This window comes from Rattus rattus, chromosome 13 (genome assembly GCF_011064425.1).
Source record: "Rattus rattus isolate New Zealand chromosome 13, Rrattus_CSIRO_v1, whole genome shotgun sequence".
NCBI lineage: Eukaryota > Metazoa > Chordata > Mammalia > Rodentia > Muridae > Rattus > Rattus rattus.
Window position 1 is genome coordinate 60384040 of NC_046166.1, and position 20375 is coordinate 60404414.

The 20375-nt window shown below is 38.4% G+C and overlaps 1 protein-coding gene and 1 non-coding gene across 3 annotated transcripts in view; both read left to right on the forward strand.

The window, feature by feature from the left end:
• Nucleotides 1-20375, forward strand: part of Hook3 (hook microtubule tethering protein 3) — an 87580-nt gene that overhangs the window by 1363 nt on the left and 65842 nt on the right. For both annotated transcript variants that reach the window (XM_032919230.1, XM_032919229.1), the window contains exon 2: nt 7206-7291. In XM_032919230.1, the coding sequence (XP_032775121.1) occupies nt 7206-7291 (86 nt within the window). The remainder of the gene's footprint in view (nt 1-7205; nt 7292-20375) is intronic.
• On the forward strand, nt 6929-7047 carry LOC116915119. Its single transcript, XR_004389800.1, has one exon. It is a non-coding gene; the product is annotated as a 5S ribosomal RNA (ribosomal RNA).

A 20375-nucleotide genomic window follows, 5' to 3' on the forward strand; every position in this document is an offset into this window, starting at 1 on the left:
TTTTGTGCAGGAACACTGCCAAGAAGTTTGAGAACTGTTCCCTTAGGTTGGTTGTAATAAATGTAAGAAGAGTAGAACCTACAGATGTGTGTGCATTTGAGATAGGATCCTGCTACGTGACCCATTTTGACCTCAAACTATGATCTTGAATTTGTAGCAATCAGCCTGCATCACTACACCCAGCTTGAAGTCTTTTATAAACTGGGTATGTCTTGAATCTGATTGTGTCTTTTGAAGCGGCCTGTATACAATGTAGACCTTTATGGTTTGGTTTTGTATTAGATCATTCTTGTCATTTCAGATCACTGGAAATAATGCATAGTTCACATACTCTGTCAGTCCTAACTTCAAGCCCAAAGATCGGCTTCACAGCTGTGCTTCAAATAGAGAATGGTGATAGGTTACACAGTGGAGCTCCACCTCAGCCAAGTCTCAAACTATTATTTAAATCAGGAAGACTTTCGAAAAGATGGAAAAATGTTTCATGCCTTGTCAGTATATAACAAGCAAGCCCAACAGAATGTGCTTAAAAATTAAACAGTGTCTTTTCTTCCTACCCCCTGAAGCAAAATGTATTCCTACCTGATAGGGTAAACAAAACAAAACACAAAAACCTGTGATATTACATCTGTCGGTCACCTTTTAAAAAATTGTCCTTTGTGTAACTGTGATGTGTGCACGTAGGCACAGTTGGCACCACATGTATGTGGAGGTCAATAGTCAGCTTTTTGGAGTTGATGCCTTTCCATGTTTTCTGAACAACAAACTCAGGTCATAAGTCACCAGATCGGTGTGTAAGCACCTTCACCCCTGAGCCAGTTCAACAGCCTGTTTATTTATTTTTTATTTATTTATTTATTTTTTTGGTTCTTTTTTTCGGAGCTGGGGACCGAACCCAGGGCCTTGCGCTTCCTAGGTAAGCGCTCTACCACTGAGCTAAATCCCCAGCCCCCAACAGCCTGTTTATTAACAATGATCATTTTATTTTTAAAAAATGTAATATTTATTTGTGTGAGGATGTGCACACACATAAATGTATCACAGCCCTTTTGTGGAGGGTATTGAATAACTTAGAGGAGTCAGTTCTCTCTATTTGGGTTCTTTTTATTTTTTTGAGAACTGCATATGCACGTGCATGCATGTATGTTGGTCAAATTTACTCCTCCCCTCCGGTTCCTCCTGTTCTGCACCACCATTTGTCCCTCCCAAGTTCATACACTGTTTTTCTTTTTAACCTATTGAATCCATTTAATGTTGCCAGTATTTATGTGGGTGTATCCACCTTCTAGAGCATGGATAACCTACTAGGTACTGTACCCCAGAACAAAACAGACTGACTCTCCTCCAGCATCCAGTGGCTCCTCAGCAAAATGATCTCGTCTCCATTCATTCTAGAATTTTGGCTAACTTGACCTCGTGCTGATCTTGAGCACACAGCCTCAGCACAGCCACTGTGAATTCTTATGTACACCATCCCTGTCATATCCAGAAAATACTTTTTTGCAGCACTCCACAACTTCTGGTTCTTAGAGTCTTTCTGCCTCCTCTTCTGTAGTGATTTCTTGAGTCTTAAAAGGAAAGGTTGTGATATAGATGTGCCATTAGCATTGAACACTCTACAGTTTCTTATTCTCTACTCACCAGTTGTGAGTCTCCATATTAATTGCCCTCTACTACAGAAATAAGCTTCTCTGCTTATTGGGAAGATTGGGAGCTGTGCTATTCAATGGGTACAAAGCTAAATATTTAGAAGGCAGTTGATACTATGTCCATTTAGCAAAGAAATAATAGGTTCTCTCCTAGAGGGTCTATGACCTACCCAGCATGTCTTCTTGGCCCAGTTAGCAACACAGCATGAATTCTGTCTTGTAGGGTGGGTCTTAGATCCAATAGAAAACAACTGCATACTCCCAAAACACTGATGACACTATTACACCAGTGGCCATAGACCTGCCAGTCCATTGGTTGTTGTAGTTAGCAGGGTTCACAACTGGGTAAAGTGTTCATTTTTCTCTCCCAGCAGCCTACATAGCACCATCCTGCACTATGAAAGCTAGCAGTGGAGATGAAATTTCCAGGTCAATACCAGCTTGGTTTCTCTATGTCCTACACGGGTTAAGAATGTGGTATCTTTAGCAATAGGGTCCTAATTCCAGTGACAATAACCTGTATTGCTTTATGGACCCATGGGATCCTGCATGCCTTGTAGCTCAAAGACAGGTAACCCAATCCAGTACTGCTCAAGCCCAGTTTCTAGAACTCTGTGAATCATGATGAAATGATTGCATTTTCCCAGGTCTTAGTAATTAGTTTGTTTGTTTTAACAGGCTGAGGATTAAACCTGGGGCGTTGTGCTTTAACTGTACAACTGACCTATATAATTCCAACCAGTTACCCAAGAAACTGGAACATGAGAAAGAAACTAGAGGGGCTGGAGAGATGGCTCCACAGTTAAGAGGGTTCGTTGCCCTTGCAGAGGACCTTGTCTGGTTCCTAGAACCCACACAGTGGTCTAAAACCATCTAGAGCCCCAATTCTAGATGAACCAGTACCTTATCTAACCGCCATGGGCACCAGGCATGCATGTGGTGCACATATATACATGCAGGCAAAACGCTCACATACATATACTTAGTTTTAAAAATATATTTAAGGGGTTGGGGAATTAGCTCAGTGGTAGAGCGCTTGCCTAGCAAGTGCAAGGTCCTGGGTTCAGTCCTCAGCTCCGGGGGAAAAAAACAATATATATTTAAAAAGAAAGAATCTAGGATGCTATCAGACAATGACATAAAACTAGGGGAAAAGAATCGTAGTTGTGGCTTACTTGGAACGCAGCAATCTTAGGTGTCCTTATTTTCATACTATGTATGTGGGAGCCTATGGGATGCAACTAGTATTTAGACTCCCTCCCATTCTGTTCTCCCTCCTTTGCCTAATTCCATTCTACCAACAGATTTGATTCTCTATGGGAGAATAAAGAAATTTGTGAAGTACAAAGGTTTAAAGAACTTGGGAAAAGTCTGAGTAGCATGATGGTTGCTGGCTCTAACAGTAGTTCTCATACACACTCATTGATCAACATCACCTGGAACCTTTATCAGACCAGTTTACTAGGCCCTGGGGCCAGAGTTTCTGGGTCTGGGACAGGATCTGAGATTTGCATTTCTGACATACTCCTAGGCAATGTGTAGTTAGTAACCTCAAGACAACATTTGAGAACCATTGCTTTAGAGCAGGGTTTTAAGCTTACTGCTATTTGATATTTTGTACTGAATTTTGTAATTGTTAGGTGCACTGCTCTGCGTATTTTAGGGTATTGAGTAGAAGCATTGCTGTCTTCTGTTTACAAATAATAGTACCCTGCTATTCCAGACTCTCCTAGGGAGCAAACTCACTCCTAGTAGAGAACCACTGCCCTAGAGTTGCTGATTCTATGTGATCTCACGATTTACTCTCCTAGTGCTTTTGTTGGACTGGGGAGAAGTTGGAATGTGTTCTCAGAGCTCCTTGAAATTACAAGAAAGATTGTGACCCTCCAGGCAGAATTTATGCTTTAACATAGTTAAGAGCAGTTATTTTTCTGTTTTACTGTATTACTATCCTGAAGTGTTACAACTCAGACCTGATAGGTTGATACGTTTATTAATTGACATCTATGTGTTCTGAAAGCAGAGGTGAGCGTTCTCCAGTTCTCTAACGTACCTATATACCTGAAGGACTAAACGGAAAATAATTGTTTAGAAGCTCCTTCCTAACACTCAGAATGGAAATTTAGCTGAATCCTAAGAGCAAGGGTGGGGGATGCAGCAGACAACACACCAGATAGTGTTAAATTACTCTCTTTAAAATTCTTTCCGATGGACTATGAACGTACCCCAGTTTGAAGAGTACTTGCCTGGCTTGCACAAAGCCTTGTTTTAGCAGTGTGTAACCAGATGTGGTGGTGCACACTTACAATCTCTAATTCTCCCAGTCAGGAGGTGGAGGCAGGAGGTTTGGGGAGTTTTATGTCATCCTTGTTTTTGATAGTGAGCTTCAGGCCATCCTCATATACATGAAATTCTGTCTCTAAATAAATAGAGAAAAATAGACATGAAACTATTTGCTTTTATTGTGTTATTTCTTCTGATTAATCAGAGGCAATTTTGTAATCCTGAGTAGGAATGTAAGCCAATACTAGAACACTGGCCTTGCATGGACAAGGTCCTGGGTTCCCTTCCCAGTTTGGCGCAGAAAGGAAAAGAACTTGCATTACTTAACCTCGTCAGGACTTTAGAGGTCTCCAGATGCTAAAATTAGTGCCTGGGTACAAATACATTATTTGATGCATTTGTTAAAATAGATTAACAGATATTAACTTACTTGGACAGATCTGTAATCTCAGCTACTCAGTAGGCTGAGGCAGGAGGATTGAAAGTTGAAACTACAGATCGAGTTCAAGGCTTGCTAGCTTAGCAAGACTCTTGTTGCAGAAAATTTTAAAAAGGCAGGAGAGATTGCTCAGCAGTTAAGAGTACTGGCTGCTCTTCCAAAGGACACAGGTTCAGTTCTGAGCACCTATATTGCAGCTCACAGCTGTCTGTAAGTCCAGTTTTAGAAGATATGATGGCCTCTAAAACCACTGAATGCACAGAGTGCACAGACATAAATCTGTGCAAAACATTTCCTACTCATTAAAAAAGTCAGAATTTTAAATGAAATGGGAGTATAGGTCTGCAGTTGAGTTTAAGTATGTTCAAGACTCTGGGTTCAATATCCCAGCAAAACACACACACACACACACACACACACACACACACACACACACACACACACACACGATTGCTTTTAAATGGGCCATTCATTTAGCATCTATAAAATGAAAACAGGTGCTTTCTTTTCTTTAACTTAACCAGTGTGGAGGCAGTTGCAGATAAACTAAAGTTTAAATCGAGACCTGAGATGATGCCCACTGGTTTCATTTGTGCCCTTTATTCATTTTCTTAGATTCCCCCACCCCATGGAGTCTCACTATATTTCAGGGCTACAATTGAATTTAGAATCCTCTTGCTTCAGCCTACTCAGTAACTGGAACTAAAAGTGTGTGCTACCCTATGCCTGGCTTATTTGCTAAACTTTTTAAAATCAAACTCTGCATGTATTTAAGTTAGGATCTCCTTAGCTTCCAAGTGCTTGTCTGATTAAAAACTACTGTCTATAAGTGCCTGTGACATAATTCTCTCAGCCTCTGCTACCGTAGTCATCCTTACCTGAAAGACATCTGCCTATATAAAATAGGAAGTTATAACTGTACTGTTAATAGATATTTTCTCAGCACTTAAGAGTAGAGTCAGGAGAATCAGGAACTCAAGGTCACCATGACCTCTGATACATAATGAGTTGGAGGGTAGCCTGAGCTACATGAGACTCTGACTTTTATGGATGGTATAATGCAAAGAAGTAGATATTGACCCATTTTTATCAACAACAAATTGCTTCATGATTTATTTGACAATGTATATTTTAAAAAAGCGTTTTAAATGAATATATACTTTAATGCAGCTTTTTTTCCCCTAACCCAATAATAAAAAGATAGGCGGTCACTTGCGTGTTATGTCAGTGTTTTCATTGATTCTTTCTGGGTGAGCCTTGTCAGTGTTACAGACTGCCACAGCAGGGTTTCCTGCCTCTTTCCCTCGTGTTTCCTTCAGAGTGTATCCGGTTTGGTTTGAACAGTTCAGATGTTACTTTTTTGCTTGAAGTCCTTTACTTACAAACTATGGCTACTCTTAGGATAAATTCCAATGTGGCTTATTGAGTCTCGCCTAGCAATACTTCTTTCTTAATTCTGTCTTTCACATATTTTATATCCCTCATTGTTCCATTTCTTCCTATAATTTTCACCTATCCATACCAGGCTTTGTCTCATCCCTTCAACAAATCTCTCAGTTGAGATCTTTGTCCATACATTCCACAATACTTTACCACCTTAAAAGCTCTGTACCAGGTTGGCCTTTATCTGTCTATCTCAGTGATTTACTTCCTTTTAAATCCAGGCTGGACTCCTGGTTATCACTGTAAGCTGCACTTGTTTTCTTTTTTGGTCTCAGGTGGCCTTGAACCACTGAACTCTTACCTTCACTTTCTAAGTCCTAGAATTACAGGTGTGTGTCCCTAAGCCCTGCTTAGTTTCATCTCGTAAATTTCTCTTAACTAATACAGAGTTAGCTGTGATTCTCTATATATTTGAAATTAAAATGAGTTGAGTATCCAACGTAATATTGACTTATAATGATATGAATTCTATATCCATATATGTTTGCTATTGAGAACTAGGAATCTCAACCTGGCTTGACTTAAGTAATGAATTTATTCTGCATAATAAAAGACTCCAATTTTTAAGTTCAGTGGGTAATGTTTACCTCAAAGACTTAATTCTTTCTATCCCTCCTCTCCGTCTTCCATTGCCAATTACATAGCCCTTAAGACTTACTTCTGACCTGGTGGGATGGCTCAGTCAATAAAGGTGAATGTCGCCAAGTCTCATGTTGCTTGGACCCACATGATAGAAGCCCCTACATTGACCTCCACATGCATACTGTGACACAAACACCTGCACTCATATAATAATAATAAAATGATAAAGAAATTATTCTTTAAGTAATGTTTGCTACAGTAACTGATACAACATAAAAGTTCACATTAATAAGAAATTGATCTTGCTCTCCAACAAATACCTCTTTGGTCCATACTGTCCCTTTTTATTCTTGAGGCAGATGTCACTGAAGGATCATCATCTTCTTAGGCTGTCTGTCATCTGTGAGTAATATGATGAGAAGTATGCCAATGTCTCCTTTACCTATATGTGAAGAAATTTATGATTATCTTTTAAATTTGTTTTCAATTCCCAAGATGAGATAATCAAATGAATGTAAAAACCTTAAAAATCGCCTACGGCCATACCACCCTGAACGTGCCCAATCTCGTCTGATCTCAGAAGCTAAGCAGGGTCGGGCCTGGTTAGTACTTGGATGGGAGACCGCCTGGGAATACCGGGTGCTGTAGGCTTTTGGGGGTTGGGGATTTAGCTCAGTGGTAGAGCGCTTGCCTAGCAAGCGCAAGGCCCTGGGTTCGGTCCCCAGCTCCTAAAAAAGAAAAGAAAAGAAAAAAAAAACCTTAAAAATCTTAATATAGTTAGTTAACCATTAGATCTTTTCTTCTTTCAGATCCAGACCTTTAATGTGGATACACCATGCCAGACGGTGGAAGATTTAACAAATGGGGTTGTGATGTCCCAGGTTCTTCAGAAGATGTAAGAATAAATTGTTTGTCTTTGTATATGGTCTTATGTATAAACCTTTCTTTGAAAAGGATGTAAAAAGTTAGTGTGAGAGTTAGTTTTTTATCACTGATATAATGAGACAGTTCATATGAAGGAAAGGTTAGTTTTGGTTTATAGTTTGGGATATTTCAGTTGTCGAGTTGCTCTTGGGCCTCTGACAAGGCAGCGTTGATGGGAGCATCGATAGAAGCAACTTCCCTCACAGCAGTCAAGCCACAAATCAGGGGCTGCAGAGATGGGTTAGTGGTTAAGAGCACTTGTTCTCCTGCAGAGGGCCCAGGTTTGGGTCCTAGCTCTTGCATAGTGGCCCACAGCCATTGGTAACTCCAGTTCCAAGGAATCCAGTGCCCGATTCTGGCCTCCCAGGTGCCAGGCATGCACATGGTACACATACTTATATTCAAGCAAGACATTCATAGGGTGAAATAAAGGAAATTTTTAAAGAAGAAGAAGCAAAACAGTATTTTTAGAGGCTCTTAAGAAGTTGCTTAAAGGGTGATCCCTCAGTAATCTTGTTTCCTCTTAAGTAGGCCTTTCTTTATAAAGGGTCTACCGTCTCTCAGCAGTCACAAGCAGGGGCCAAAACTCTACGTGCACCTTTGGAGATCATTTCAGATATAAACTACAGCAAACTTTTCATAAACTGGGGTTGCCTGTGAAATGAGAAGAGTAACAGCAATGGGGTTTTAATGGCATGTGCCTACTTACTCAGTATAGACTGCTTGCAAGTTTAGTCAGGATGGTGGTTGTTATGCTACCTTAGGTTAATGATTTTGTCATTATAAGACAAACTGAGAATCCTGTGTCTTGTAGAATACCATTGTAATCTTAACACTGAGATCTCTGACCACCAGTGTGGTGTAGCAATTTCGTATGTATAGTCTCTGTTCCCTTAACTCTCTGAATTGTCCTCTGAACTATGTAGTGTCTCATGTGGTATTTGGTTATTGCTTATGACCATCTCTGTCCCTGGAAACACACAGTCCAAGTTGGTTAAGTTTTATGAAGAGCCAAGAAACTGGCTTTCTCTCTTTTTCTCTCTCTTTCTCCTAGCAACAACAACAACAAAAAAAATGCTTGTTTGTTTGTTTGTTTTTTATTTGAACTGAAATTACCATTTTTTGAGGTTTTAAAGAGGTCACATATCAATAGCTCTCTGATTCAATATGTTGTTTGTAGGTGCTCATGGCTAAAAGAATTAATCTTTGAGATATATACAATGTATTTGATTATTTTTAACTAAATATTTTGAAAACATAATGATATAAAATCCACTATCAACTTTTGACTTAGTATCTTTCCTTTTCTTTCCTTTTCTTCTTAAGATAAAGTCTCACTGTGTAGCTCTGACTGGCCTGGAACTTGCTATGTAGAACAGATTGCCTTGAGTTTACAGAGTTCTGTCTTGTCTCTGCTTCCTGAGGCTGTGAATAGAGATGTGCCCCAACATGCCTGGCCCAGGAATTTTTTATTTATTTAAAGCATTATGGGTGAATTGGGTTCAACAGGATTTTTTAGATGGTTTTATACTTTGAAGCCCCAAGTTCTTGTCAGCTGATATTAAAAGATTTATATGTGATCCATGGGGTTTTTCTGTAGTTCTATTGAAAATCAGTATCATTTAAGTGAAATCTTTGTATTACTATCTTCCATGAGTTTATATGAGTCAGACATGTGAGAAGTTGCTAAATGTTTCAAAGAAACTTCTGTGTGTGATGAGAATATGAATATGTGTTTGAAAACTTTAGTTTTTCCTTTCTTCATAACTTAGCATACATGCTTCTGTTTTCAGGCTATGGGCACACATTTTTAATTTAATGAAACTCAAAAAGGTTCATTTGAAACATGAACAGCTCTGCTTCTAGCTCCCTAAGTATGGCATTCTTTTTTTTTTTAAGATCTATTTATTTTTTATATATAAATACACTGCACCTGTCTTCAGACACACCAGAAGAGGGCATCAAATCTCATTTACAGATGGTTGCGAGCCACCATGTGGTTGCCAGGATTTGAACTCAGGACCTCTGGAAGAGCAGCAAGTTCTCTTAACCACTGAGCCATCTCTCCAGCCCAAGTATGGCATTCTTTTGAGACAGTGAGGATTAGAATTGATTATGCTGTCAGACCTATGATTTTCTTGCCTGTTTGTTTCACTTGGTTTGAGACAGGGTTTTGGTACTTAGTCCTGACTATCCTGGAACTCACTATATGGACCGGGCTTGCCTTGAACTCACGGAGATCTACTGGCCTCTATTTCCTGAGTGCTGAAACTAAAGGTGTGCACTACACACCTAGCAGGACCTGTGATTCTTGGTGCGCCTACACTCAAGTGCCTAGGAACAGTTTATACGTTGCCCTGATCTGAATTTATGTTCCTTTCACATTTGATTTTTTTTTAGTTTTTATTGTGTATATTCTTTGTTTGTAGTAGTATATTATATGTTCACCCCTTATACCTTCCTGCCCTCTAATTTCTCACCATTCTCCCTCCCACTAATGCCCTAGACAGTTTTACCTTTACTGCCATGTCTCTATACTCTATATGCATGATTAGGAACCAAAGGAAGGAAACAGACAATATTTGTCCTTCTGATGTTGATTTAACCCATTTTCTCCAGTTGCAGCTATTTTTCTATTAATGACATAGCTTCATTATTCTTCATGCTGAAAACTAATTCCATTATGTATACACCACGCTTTCTTTTTGTTAGATGTTGTAAGTACAACTTTTTCTTTCATTTTTGAGATCATACTATAATGACATCGTTTCTCCCTTCCCTTTCTTCCCTCCAAACCCTTCCATATATGCCTCCTTACTCTCTTTCAAATTAAATAGGGTTCTTTTTCATTACTGTTGTTACATTCATATATGGATGTATACGTACATCTATATTCATAAACATAACTTGCTTTGTCTACCTAATGTTACTTGTATATATGTCTTCAGGGCTGACCATTTGCTATTGGATAGTCAATGTATTTATAACACATTTTCGTTACCCAAGGTTGGATCTATAACTTAGCTATTTGAGTAGTGTTGTAATAAACAGTGATGTAGAAGTATCTTTGTGATGTGTTGATGAGTTCTTCCCTGGGGAAGTCCAGATGGTCGTATGGAGATGTATTTTTAGTGTTTTGAAACCTGTGTGCTGATTCTAACAGTGACTGTGATAGTTTGCCCACCAGCAATGTGTAAGCTGCCGTTTGTCCACATCTTGGCCAGCATTTGTTATTTTTCTTTTTTTTGTTGGGAAGTTTTATTTTATGCATGCATGTCCATGTGTATATGGGTGGGTCCCAAAGGAACCTGTAAGCAGGCCTCAGGTCCTTTGGAGCTGGAGTTACAGGTTTAACTCCACATCCACCTTATGTGGATGCTAGGATGTAAACTCTGATCTTCCGATAAGGCAGTAAATGCTCTGAAGGGTTGAACCATTTCACCAGCCCTGTTTTTCTTTTTAAAATTTTTTCAACAAAATTTTACTTTAAATTACAAAGTCTGCTATTCTAATAAGTTCATTTCCCCAGAATGAAGATACTTCTATGATATTAATAAACAACTGCATGCATCACTCACATTTTAATAATTTTTACACACGTGTGCGTGTGTGTGTGTGTGTGTGTGTGTGTGTGTGTGTGTGTGTGTGTGTACATGTGCTGTATGCCACATATATGCCATGTGCCATGGTGCATATGTGGAAATCAGAGGGCAATTTTGGGAGTCTGTTCTCTCCTTCCACCTGGAATTAAGGCTGTTAGACTTCCACAGCAAATGTTGTACCCATTGAGCCAGCTCCCTGGCCCTACCACATTTGTTAAAGTGTTTAAGAAAAAGGTCATATTAAATAACTGTCTTAAGTAAAATTAAACCTTAATAACATAAAAAGAAACCACTTCTAGTGTAATAATTTAAGCATGAGTATATTATATGATCATACTTAAAACACAACCTTTCAACTTTGTATTAACATTGGTTCGTTTAAAAGACAAAACCAGAAAGTCTTACCTGTCTTCAGTTTCTAGCACAGTAGTAACAAACTGTGTTTTCTTTGACACATCACACGCCCACATCTTCCTTATCTTTAATGCTGCTACCCTATGGTTGCCAAAGTGGAAACTGTTTGCTGTTTGGCATTCTAAGAACTAGTTCAGCAAGGAGATGTTCCATTTTGTTGTTTTCACAAGGCACACAACACCAGAACACAAAGTCTAGAATGCTTAGCTCTGCCCCACTTACCTAAGTGATTCAGGATCAGAATGTTGTTTTCTATTTCTATTCAAATTATAAGTTATTTTTCATGGATTTCAGTAAAGACAGCCTCAAAAGAAAGTATTGTTGACTTTCATTTAAATTAAACAAAATAAAATGTCTATTTTCTAGAGTGGGTTTTATACCTGCTGAAGGAGACTTCAGGTCTTACTAAAACACCTGTTTAAAGGTTTGTTTTACTGGCCAATGAGTCATTTAGTTAGGATGGCAAAGAATAATTATGTAGATTTCTTAATTACTATGTTGAATTGGCACTGGCATACTCTCATTAGTTGTTACTTGTGGTCTGCACGTCACTAAAATAGACAGCTCTCATTCTGATAACTTTATGTAGATGCAGTCTTGGAGATGTTGCTTGTTGAAGTCACCAGAAAAAAAAGATTACCTTTTAAAAATATTTTTAATTATTTTATTTATTAATATTTAACACACACACGCGCACGCGCACACACACACACACACACACACACACACACACACACGAACACATGCACTCACTTGCGCAATCAGACCACAGTATGAATGTGATATCAGAGAACAATTTTAAAAGCCAAGATCAAGTTCAAGTCATCAGGTTTGCACAGCAGTCATCTTTACCCTTTGAGCCATCCCACAAACTTAGTTACTTTTGAATACTGATAATTTACACAGAACTGTCTTAGTTACATTTCTGTTGCTGTGAAGACACACCATGGCCATAGCTCTTTTAAAAGACAGCATTTAGTTGAGGGCTGGCTCCAGTTTCAGAGGGTGAGTCCATGACCATCGTGGTAGGGAGTGTGATGGCAGGCACCTGGTTTTGGAGCAGTATCTGAGAGCTTAAATTTTGTCTGCAAGTAGGAGGTAGAAAGAGACTGGGGCGTGACAAAGCCCCAAAGCCATCTAGAGACACACTCCTCCAACAGAGCCATACCTCCTAATCCTTCCCAAACAGTTCCACCAAGCACTCAAATATATGAGCCTACGGGGGTCTTATTTAAACCACCACATTAAATTTTTCCACATTGAACACTTATGACTAGAAACTATCCCTAAGAAAGGCCAAAGTTTTAATTATTCCATGTCATGCCTGTTGTACTGGAATAATTTAAGAGAGAACCCCTACAAAGTCCCTTCCAAAAAAAAAAAAAAAAAGCATGGTTTTAGCATAACCCGTATCATTCATAGATCTGCCTAAGCAAAGAGTCATTTTAGTGAGTAAGAGCAATTCTATGTGAGAAGGCATAGAACACTAAGCTCCAGGAGCTCCATCCTCCATGGCACCCCATCACATAAGTTAATACAGAGGAGTAGTTTGCTTTTAATTCTGTAATCTGAAGCATTTTAATTATATGTACACATTCTTGTTTTTGTTTTTTGTTTGGTTGGTTTGGGCTTTTTTGCAAAAACTCAGCATTAGGTAATAGCAGTAGATTACTATAGTAACATTCCTTTTTGTACTCACTAACCCTATGAACTATTCTGTCTTTCTGTTATTTCATTCTATTATTCTATTATTTTATTCTATTATTTTGAGAAATAGGAGAGAAAACCTGTAAGTGGAGTTGAAAAAAATGCAAAGTATCACTACTAGCTCTACTGTTTTACAATGCTTACAAAAAGTAGAATTAACAAATATTCAATATATCCAGGTTCACAAAGTCTCAGGAAAAGCACACGCCAAAGAGTTCTAGGGGGGGAAAAAGAGTTCTAGAAAACTGTAAAAAACGAATACACATTTTCTTTAGGATCTTATGGGAGCACATTTTCAGGACATCGCTAAGTTTCAGTATTAAGAAACTTTCACATCAGTTTTATGCTCCAAAAGCTTGCACTGTGGACATAGTTCCCCTCAGATCTCCAACAGAGCTCTTTGTGCACTGTCTTCCTTCAGCCAAGACTGTAGGATGTCAGGTATGTGCTGCATGCCATACCATGTGACGTCTTCACCATACAGGACTACATGAGTATAGGTGTTGCCTGCTATGGTCAATGCCCTCTTCTCTCTACACCTCTCATCTATATCTTTACCTTCATGAACCCTGCTTTGTTCAGAATTCCTTTAGCTAATGGAGTCTGAATTCTGCACTCATTCAAAGAGCAGGGGAAGCCCATGAGTGCTGTAGTGTGCAAGCAGCAGCACTTGCAGTCTGATCTGGACTAAAAAGTAAACGTGGAAACCGTGGACTTAGCAGATTAACAGTGATGTCCCTCACGTAAAAAAGTGCGTGATGCTAAAGAACCAGCAGGAAATGCTGGATTTGGATTGAGGCTTGGAGTTGTTGATTGTATATTTGGCATTTTGCTGAGCTAGTCTTTTCAAATCCCTTATCTATTTAAGTGGGTCTTTTTTCCCCTCAGTGTTGAACTGCTTCTGTGGTCTTGCTCTGAAATTTACCAAAGAACTAGATAAGAGGTTTGGGTCTTGAGGATATCCAAGATGGCCTGCATCTTTTTTGGGATTGGCCATAAGTACATTGAAGGGCTGGAGATATGGTTCAGTGGTCAAGAGCACTGATTGCTCTTCCAGAGGTCCTGAGTTCAATTCCCAGCAACCATATGGTGGCTCACAATCATTAATGGGATCCGATGCCCTCTTCTGGTGTGCTTGACTGAAGAAAGCAACAGTGTACTCACATAAAATAAATAAATACGTTTTTATTTTATTTATTTATTTATTTATTTATTTTTTTGGTTCTTTTTTTCGGAGCTGGGGACCGAACCCAGGGCCTTGCGCTTCCTAGGCAAGCGCTCTACCACTGAGCTAAATCCCCAACCCCATAAATACATTTTTAAAGCAACAGTGTACTCACATAAAATAAATAAATACATTTTTAAAAAAAAGAAAAAAATAAGTACATTGAAAATATAAAATGCTCCAAACTAGATGTTACAACTTTTATGTTATAGGTTTGTCATTGATTTAAGGTTCTCAGATTTACTTCTAAATGTCACCTAATTATGAAGTTGTGTCTCATCTCCACCAAGAAGCTTCAGTAACACTTAATTTGGCATATAGTTTTCTAAATGAAATAATTTCTCATATTCATTGAAAATCTACAGTAATGTTGTTCCAAAAATTCTTTGAGTATAGGAATAACATCCAAAGGTATGTAAAAAGTTGGCACTTCAGCATATCAGAAGAAATCAGAACTGTTCTAAGCACACACAAAAAGTTATTTTTTACATTCTCCTATTTTCCCACAATTTAAAGCTTTTGTGGAGATTATTTGCCTGTTTAGTATTCTGATGGGGACAGAATCATCAACAGTAAGATTTCTTTTTTTTTTTTTTTTTTTTTTTTTTTTTTTTTTTTTTTTGGAAAAATTTGACCCTTGTCTTTTTCCTCCTAAGTCCATGAGCTGTGAGTCTGCACCGTGGGTCTGAGGAGGCTGCTGCTCCATAGCTCATAAGCAAGTTGAGCTCCTGCCTCTGCTGTGTTTCTTTATTCTCTGTGTCTTCCTGTTTTTGAAAAGGACAAACTTATTTAAAACAAGTTAGAAAGACTCCCGAGGAGGGAGGAGTTCCAAAAGGGTATTTCCGAGTTCTTTTGCTTTTCCACCATACAAAATTTCTTTCATGGAAACCAGATTTTTGGAAACTTCTGAGCCTTTTCTGTCTCGTGCCCCTCTCCCATGTCTTCTAAAACAGCATTACTTTCCTCCACATTCTCTATTTGAGATTTGTTTCTTTTTCTTCACCGTGTTTGTTGTGACACATAGGAAGGCTACTGATTTTTGTGTGAATTTTATTGTCTGCCACTTCACTGATCAGTTCTCACCTAGAATCTTCAGTATATTTTATATAGAATCATATAATCTACAGATAAGAATACTGTACCCCCTTTTTAATTTTACTTTGTTGAAAATGTTTTTGTATCTTTGTGTGCAGCTCTCTCTTGTGCCCATGATTCATGAGTTGAGTATTTTTCACAGTCCTATAGATTATAAATGTCTTGTTTATGTTTCCTTATTAATATATCTTTGTCATTATCTCCATCTTTTGAATAGTACCTCTCTCTTGTCTTCAGATCCTGATTCTCTGTCCTTTCTTTTGCCCATTCTGTTGGTAGGGCTCTCCAAGAGCCTTTTCTTTAACTTGCTGAGTTTTCATCCAGTGTTCTGGATATGTGTGTGCATGGGTGTTGCAGTATTTCTTTTGTTCAGATCCAACATGGAAGGGAGAAATCTCACAGTGTCCAACCAATGCCTGGACAAAGAACTACAGCCAACTAAAGAATGCTGCAAGTGAGAGAAATAGTCTACCCAGGGACAAGTCCCCTGATTGGTTATTTCATACCAAGTGGTCAGTCCTGAAATCATTCACATACAAGTAACACTAAATGGAGCATATGTTACATATACCATATGTGTAGCAATAGCAATTAAAGAAAAAGAGGTCATGAATTCAAGATTGAGCAAAGGGAGATACATAGAAGGTATTGGAGGGAGGTGAAGAGGTGGAAGATAGAATTATATTTTAAAAAATAAAATGAATAAAAGGACAATTATGTCATTTTTGTTTCTATATACATACTTATAATCATACTTTTGAATGATTTTTCTGAACTTTCTTATATTGAACTATCATTTCTAATGTTAGTACAAGATTAGTAAATTTCAAAGAAGTCATACTTTTCATTTTTAATTTTTCATGTTTTTGCTTTGTGATTTGCACATCCGAGATTAAGTTGTTTGGATATTTTTTTAATTACCCCCATTCTTACAGTACATATGTTTCCAGTGTTCAAGAGGGACTAAGCTGTAGCAAAATTTCGACATTCATTCCCTCTCCTAGAGTGTTGTTCAGGATACCATTCTGACTAGGGTGAGGGTAATTGCCAGAATTTTAAATTTTTATTTCTGTTATCTAAGTGTGTGTGAAAGTTTTTAAAATATTTATTAGCTGTTTGTATTTCTTCCTTTGAAATGTGCCTTTTTTAAATTGATTAGATGGTTTGTTATTTTGTTGTGTACGTTTGAGGGTTTTTTGGGTTTTTTGGCTTATTTGTTTTGGTTTAGTTTAGTTTTTTGGTTCTTGTTTTGTTTGGTTTTTGTTTTTGTGTGCTTGTGAGCATGCCACTTTATATATGTGTAGGTCAGAGGACAACTTGGAGGATTTGGGTCTTTTCTTCTGCCACGTGGAGTCCCTGGCTACATCTTATATGAAGGTTAAAGCAGAAGGAAGGCAACTCCCTTATCATGCCAGTTAGAATTAGAGATTGTCTCTCATTCTCATGAGTTCTTGGAAAATTTAATCGCTTACTTTGACTGATGTATGACTAGATTTTGGGTTGTTCTAGCTGACTAAGCTCAGTCCAGACCAGATCAGGCCTGTTTAAAAAAAATTATCTAGCACTGATGATTTTTTAAAAAACAAAAAGCAACAACAACAAAAAACCCTAAAAGTTTGCTGAAGAAAATGTCATCTTAACCAGGCTAAGCAGAGGCAAGGGATCTCTGGGTTTTGGAGGTCAGCCAGGACTACATAGTGAGACCCTGTCTCAAAAAACATCTTTTTGGGATTTAGCTCAGTGGGGATTTAGCGCAAGGCCCTGGGTTCGGTCCCCAGCTCCGAAAAGAAAAAACAAAAAAACCCATCTTTTTAAAGAAGAGAATCTAAATACATTCATGTCAGAGCTCATATTAATGGGTAAGCATTTGTAAAGAATGTTACATTACTTTAAAATTTGAGCAGTACAAATAAAATCTACTATTTTTGTTGTTATTGTTGAAAGCAGTTTACTATAAGAAAACAACTTAATTCTGGAATTATGTTAAGGATCAAAGCTAACATGCTTTTCCTTTATCTGAGTCTTTACAAGTGTTAGTACAGATAAATAAATGTACTGCTGGTTAAGGAGCTGGGTTTTAACAGGTGTTAGAGCATAGGTGAATGATTTGTTATTTGTGAAAATATTCCTAATAAGATTTAGTTGTTATTTACCTATCAATACAAAGCCATGATCTTTTAAAGAGTTATAAGGAAGTTGCCTTTATGCTGTTCGATTCTAGCCTAAGACCGTTAATTAGAAATATTTAGAACTTCTCTGGAATTACAAACTACATAAACAGCTAGAGACATACATATAGAGTCAAGGTTTATTGCTAGGACAAACTGAATTGGGGAAAAAACAATAGGAAAGAAAGTTGCAGATGAATGTTCTGTTTTGAGACAGGATCAGATTTACCTGAAATTTACTATGTAACCTAGACTGGCCCCAAACTCACCTTCCTTTTACCCCAGCCTCTATCTCCTAAATGGTTCGATTAAAGCTTTGTGCCGCTGTGCCTGATGGTCAGATTATTGTTGGTACGGTCTGCTGAAGTGGTAGATGAGAACCTTACTAAATGCTTGCTGACCACTTTGTGTAGATGTATTGGGAAACTCCTGTGGCAGACTTGAGGTACCGGGCAGTATGGCAGTGAATACCGAGTGCCAAGGTCTAACTAACTAGAGGGTACCACGGATGATGTTTTCTTTTTTCCACTTGCACCAGTTTACTGAGATGATTAACCTGAATCTTAGTGTTGTTTGGTAGAATCGTATGTTGAGTTCTGCTTATTTGTTTTTAAATAAAACTTGTTTTTTCAACTCTGCTACTTAACTGTGATTGAACTTGGGGAAACTGCTTCATTTCTAAGTCTGATAGTTCTTACCTCTATCAAGTCTTAAATTTTTAAAGATAACTTTCTATTGGTTATCTGGCTGTGACAGGTACCTGAGAGAAGCTATTTTAAAGAAGGAGAGGCTGAGAGATAATACAGCTTAGTGGTACAGTACTTGCCCGGCATGCACATGGTCTTGGGTTTAACCCCAGCTGGTAGTGGGGTGGGGTATTTAATCCCAGAACAACTGCAGTATTTAGGATGCAGAAACAGGAGCATCAGAAGTTCAAAGCCAGCCTCAAGCTTCAAAATAGCAAGTTTAAGGCCTTCCTGGGCTACATGAGACCCTGTCTTAAAAAGGAAAACCTGAATCAATAAATGCACAAATAAGTAAAATAAAAGGGGAAGAACTTAGTTGGGCTTGCGTTTTCAGAGGTTTGGGTTCATGGTCTATTGCTCTTGCTATGAACCTGTGGTGAGGAAAGGTATTGCGGCTGCGGGAGGATGTGTGTGATCAAGGTTGCTGATGTCAGAGCAAGCATGTCAGGAAACAGAAAGACAGAGCAGCTCAGACATGAAGTACACCATTCAAAGACTTGCATCAAGAAGTCTTGTAGGAAGAAAGCAAGTTAGCCTCATTCTCCAATCAGCCTTCCTAATACCTCATAATTCATGATGAACTCAGCACCCTGATCATGTAGTTACCTATTTATAGTACCTCAGCCTCTGGGCCAAGCCTTCACACAAACCTTTTTGGAAACTACTTAATGTCTAAACCATACAGTGTCTTTAAAAGTCTTACTGGTTCAGTGCCTATGGCTTTGAGCAGTCGGCTACATAGCAGCAAAGTCACAGTCTTTCATTATTGGAGTGATTGATATTTTACTGCCAGCAATTGTGCCTTTCAGGTGACTTAACTTTCAAAAATAAAATTTAATATTTTTAATATATGAATTGATCTTTGTAATAATTTTTTGCCATTATAGTAAAATCACCTTTGTTTTCTTTGCATTGTCTGTTTTCTAAGAGATTTGAAGCAAAAAGAGTGCTTGCAGGAGGGACATGTCTGCCCAGTTCTTGGAAGTCCACTTCTCTGAGAGCTTACCTCTCTCTGACAGGCTCAGTGCTCCCCCCTTCCCCAATGATGGATGTGTCCTACTTGCAACCATCCCTCCTTTAACCACATGTAATAGGATCAAGGATGAAAATAGACTTTGGCTAGACCGTTTGAGCTTGCTGGGGATTATGACAAGGCAATAACAGCCAGTCTTAATTAGAATTGTAAGGACTTAAAACATCGATAGCCATTTTTACCTTTGTATTGGGAGAAACAATAAGAGGTTGGTCCACAAAGGGAAAATGATGTAGATGGGGGAAAAATGTAGAAGAAAGCAGTCAAGAAGAAAGCAATATCTGCGAGGCCCAGCCCCCTCTTTAGTACAAGTACACATTGCTTCTTTTGGCGTCAGATTACCTATATTGGTTTCTCTTGGTACAGAGAACCTTGCCTAGAAACACTAAATTAAGCTTAAAACAAAATAGATGAGTATGAATATCCACATGCAAATTAATGAAGTTAGCTCTTCTACTACATAGAAATGAAGCAGAGACCTAAGTCTAAGATCTAAAACTACAAAAAGGAAAAAGAAAAGAGAAAGCAATGAGTCTTTGTGATGTTGGCAGAGATCCTAGATTAATAAGTACAAGACAGATAAATTAGACTTCATCCGACTTAAACACCTTTGCCTGTACAGTATGCCATTAAGAGAGTGAAAAGAAAGGGCTGGAGAGATGGCTTAGGGGTTAGGGGTATCTGTTGCTCTTTCAGAGGTCCCTGGAAGCTCAGTTCCAAAACCTACATCATGGCTCAAAACCATCTGTAATTCCAGTCCCAGTGGATTTAATACTTTCCTCTGTCCTCTCCAGGCACCAGGTATCCATCCACATGGTGTACTTGCACACATTGAAGTGAATATTTATCACATAAAATAAAATTAAGAGAAATTAAGGAGAAAGAGGGGCTATCAGGATGGCTCATTAGTAAACCAGTGCTTGTTGTTCTTGTGGGGAACCAGGCTTTGGTTTCTAAAACCCAAGTCTGGCTGTGTAAACTATGTGTATCCAGCTCTTAAGGATCCAATTCCCTCTTCTGACTTCCATGGGCATCTGCACATATACATGTGCACACACATACATA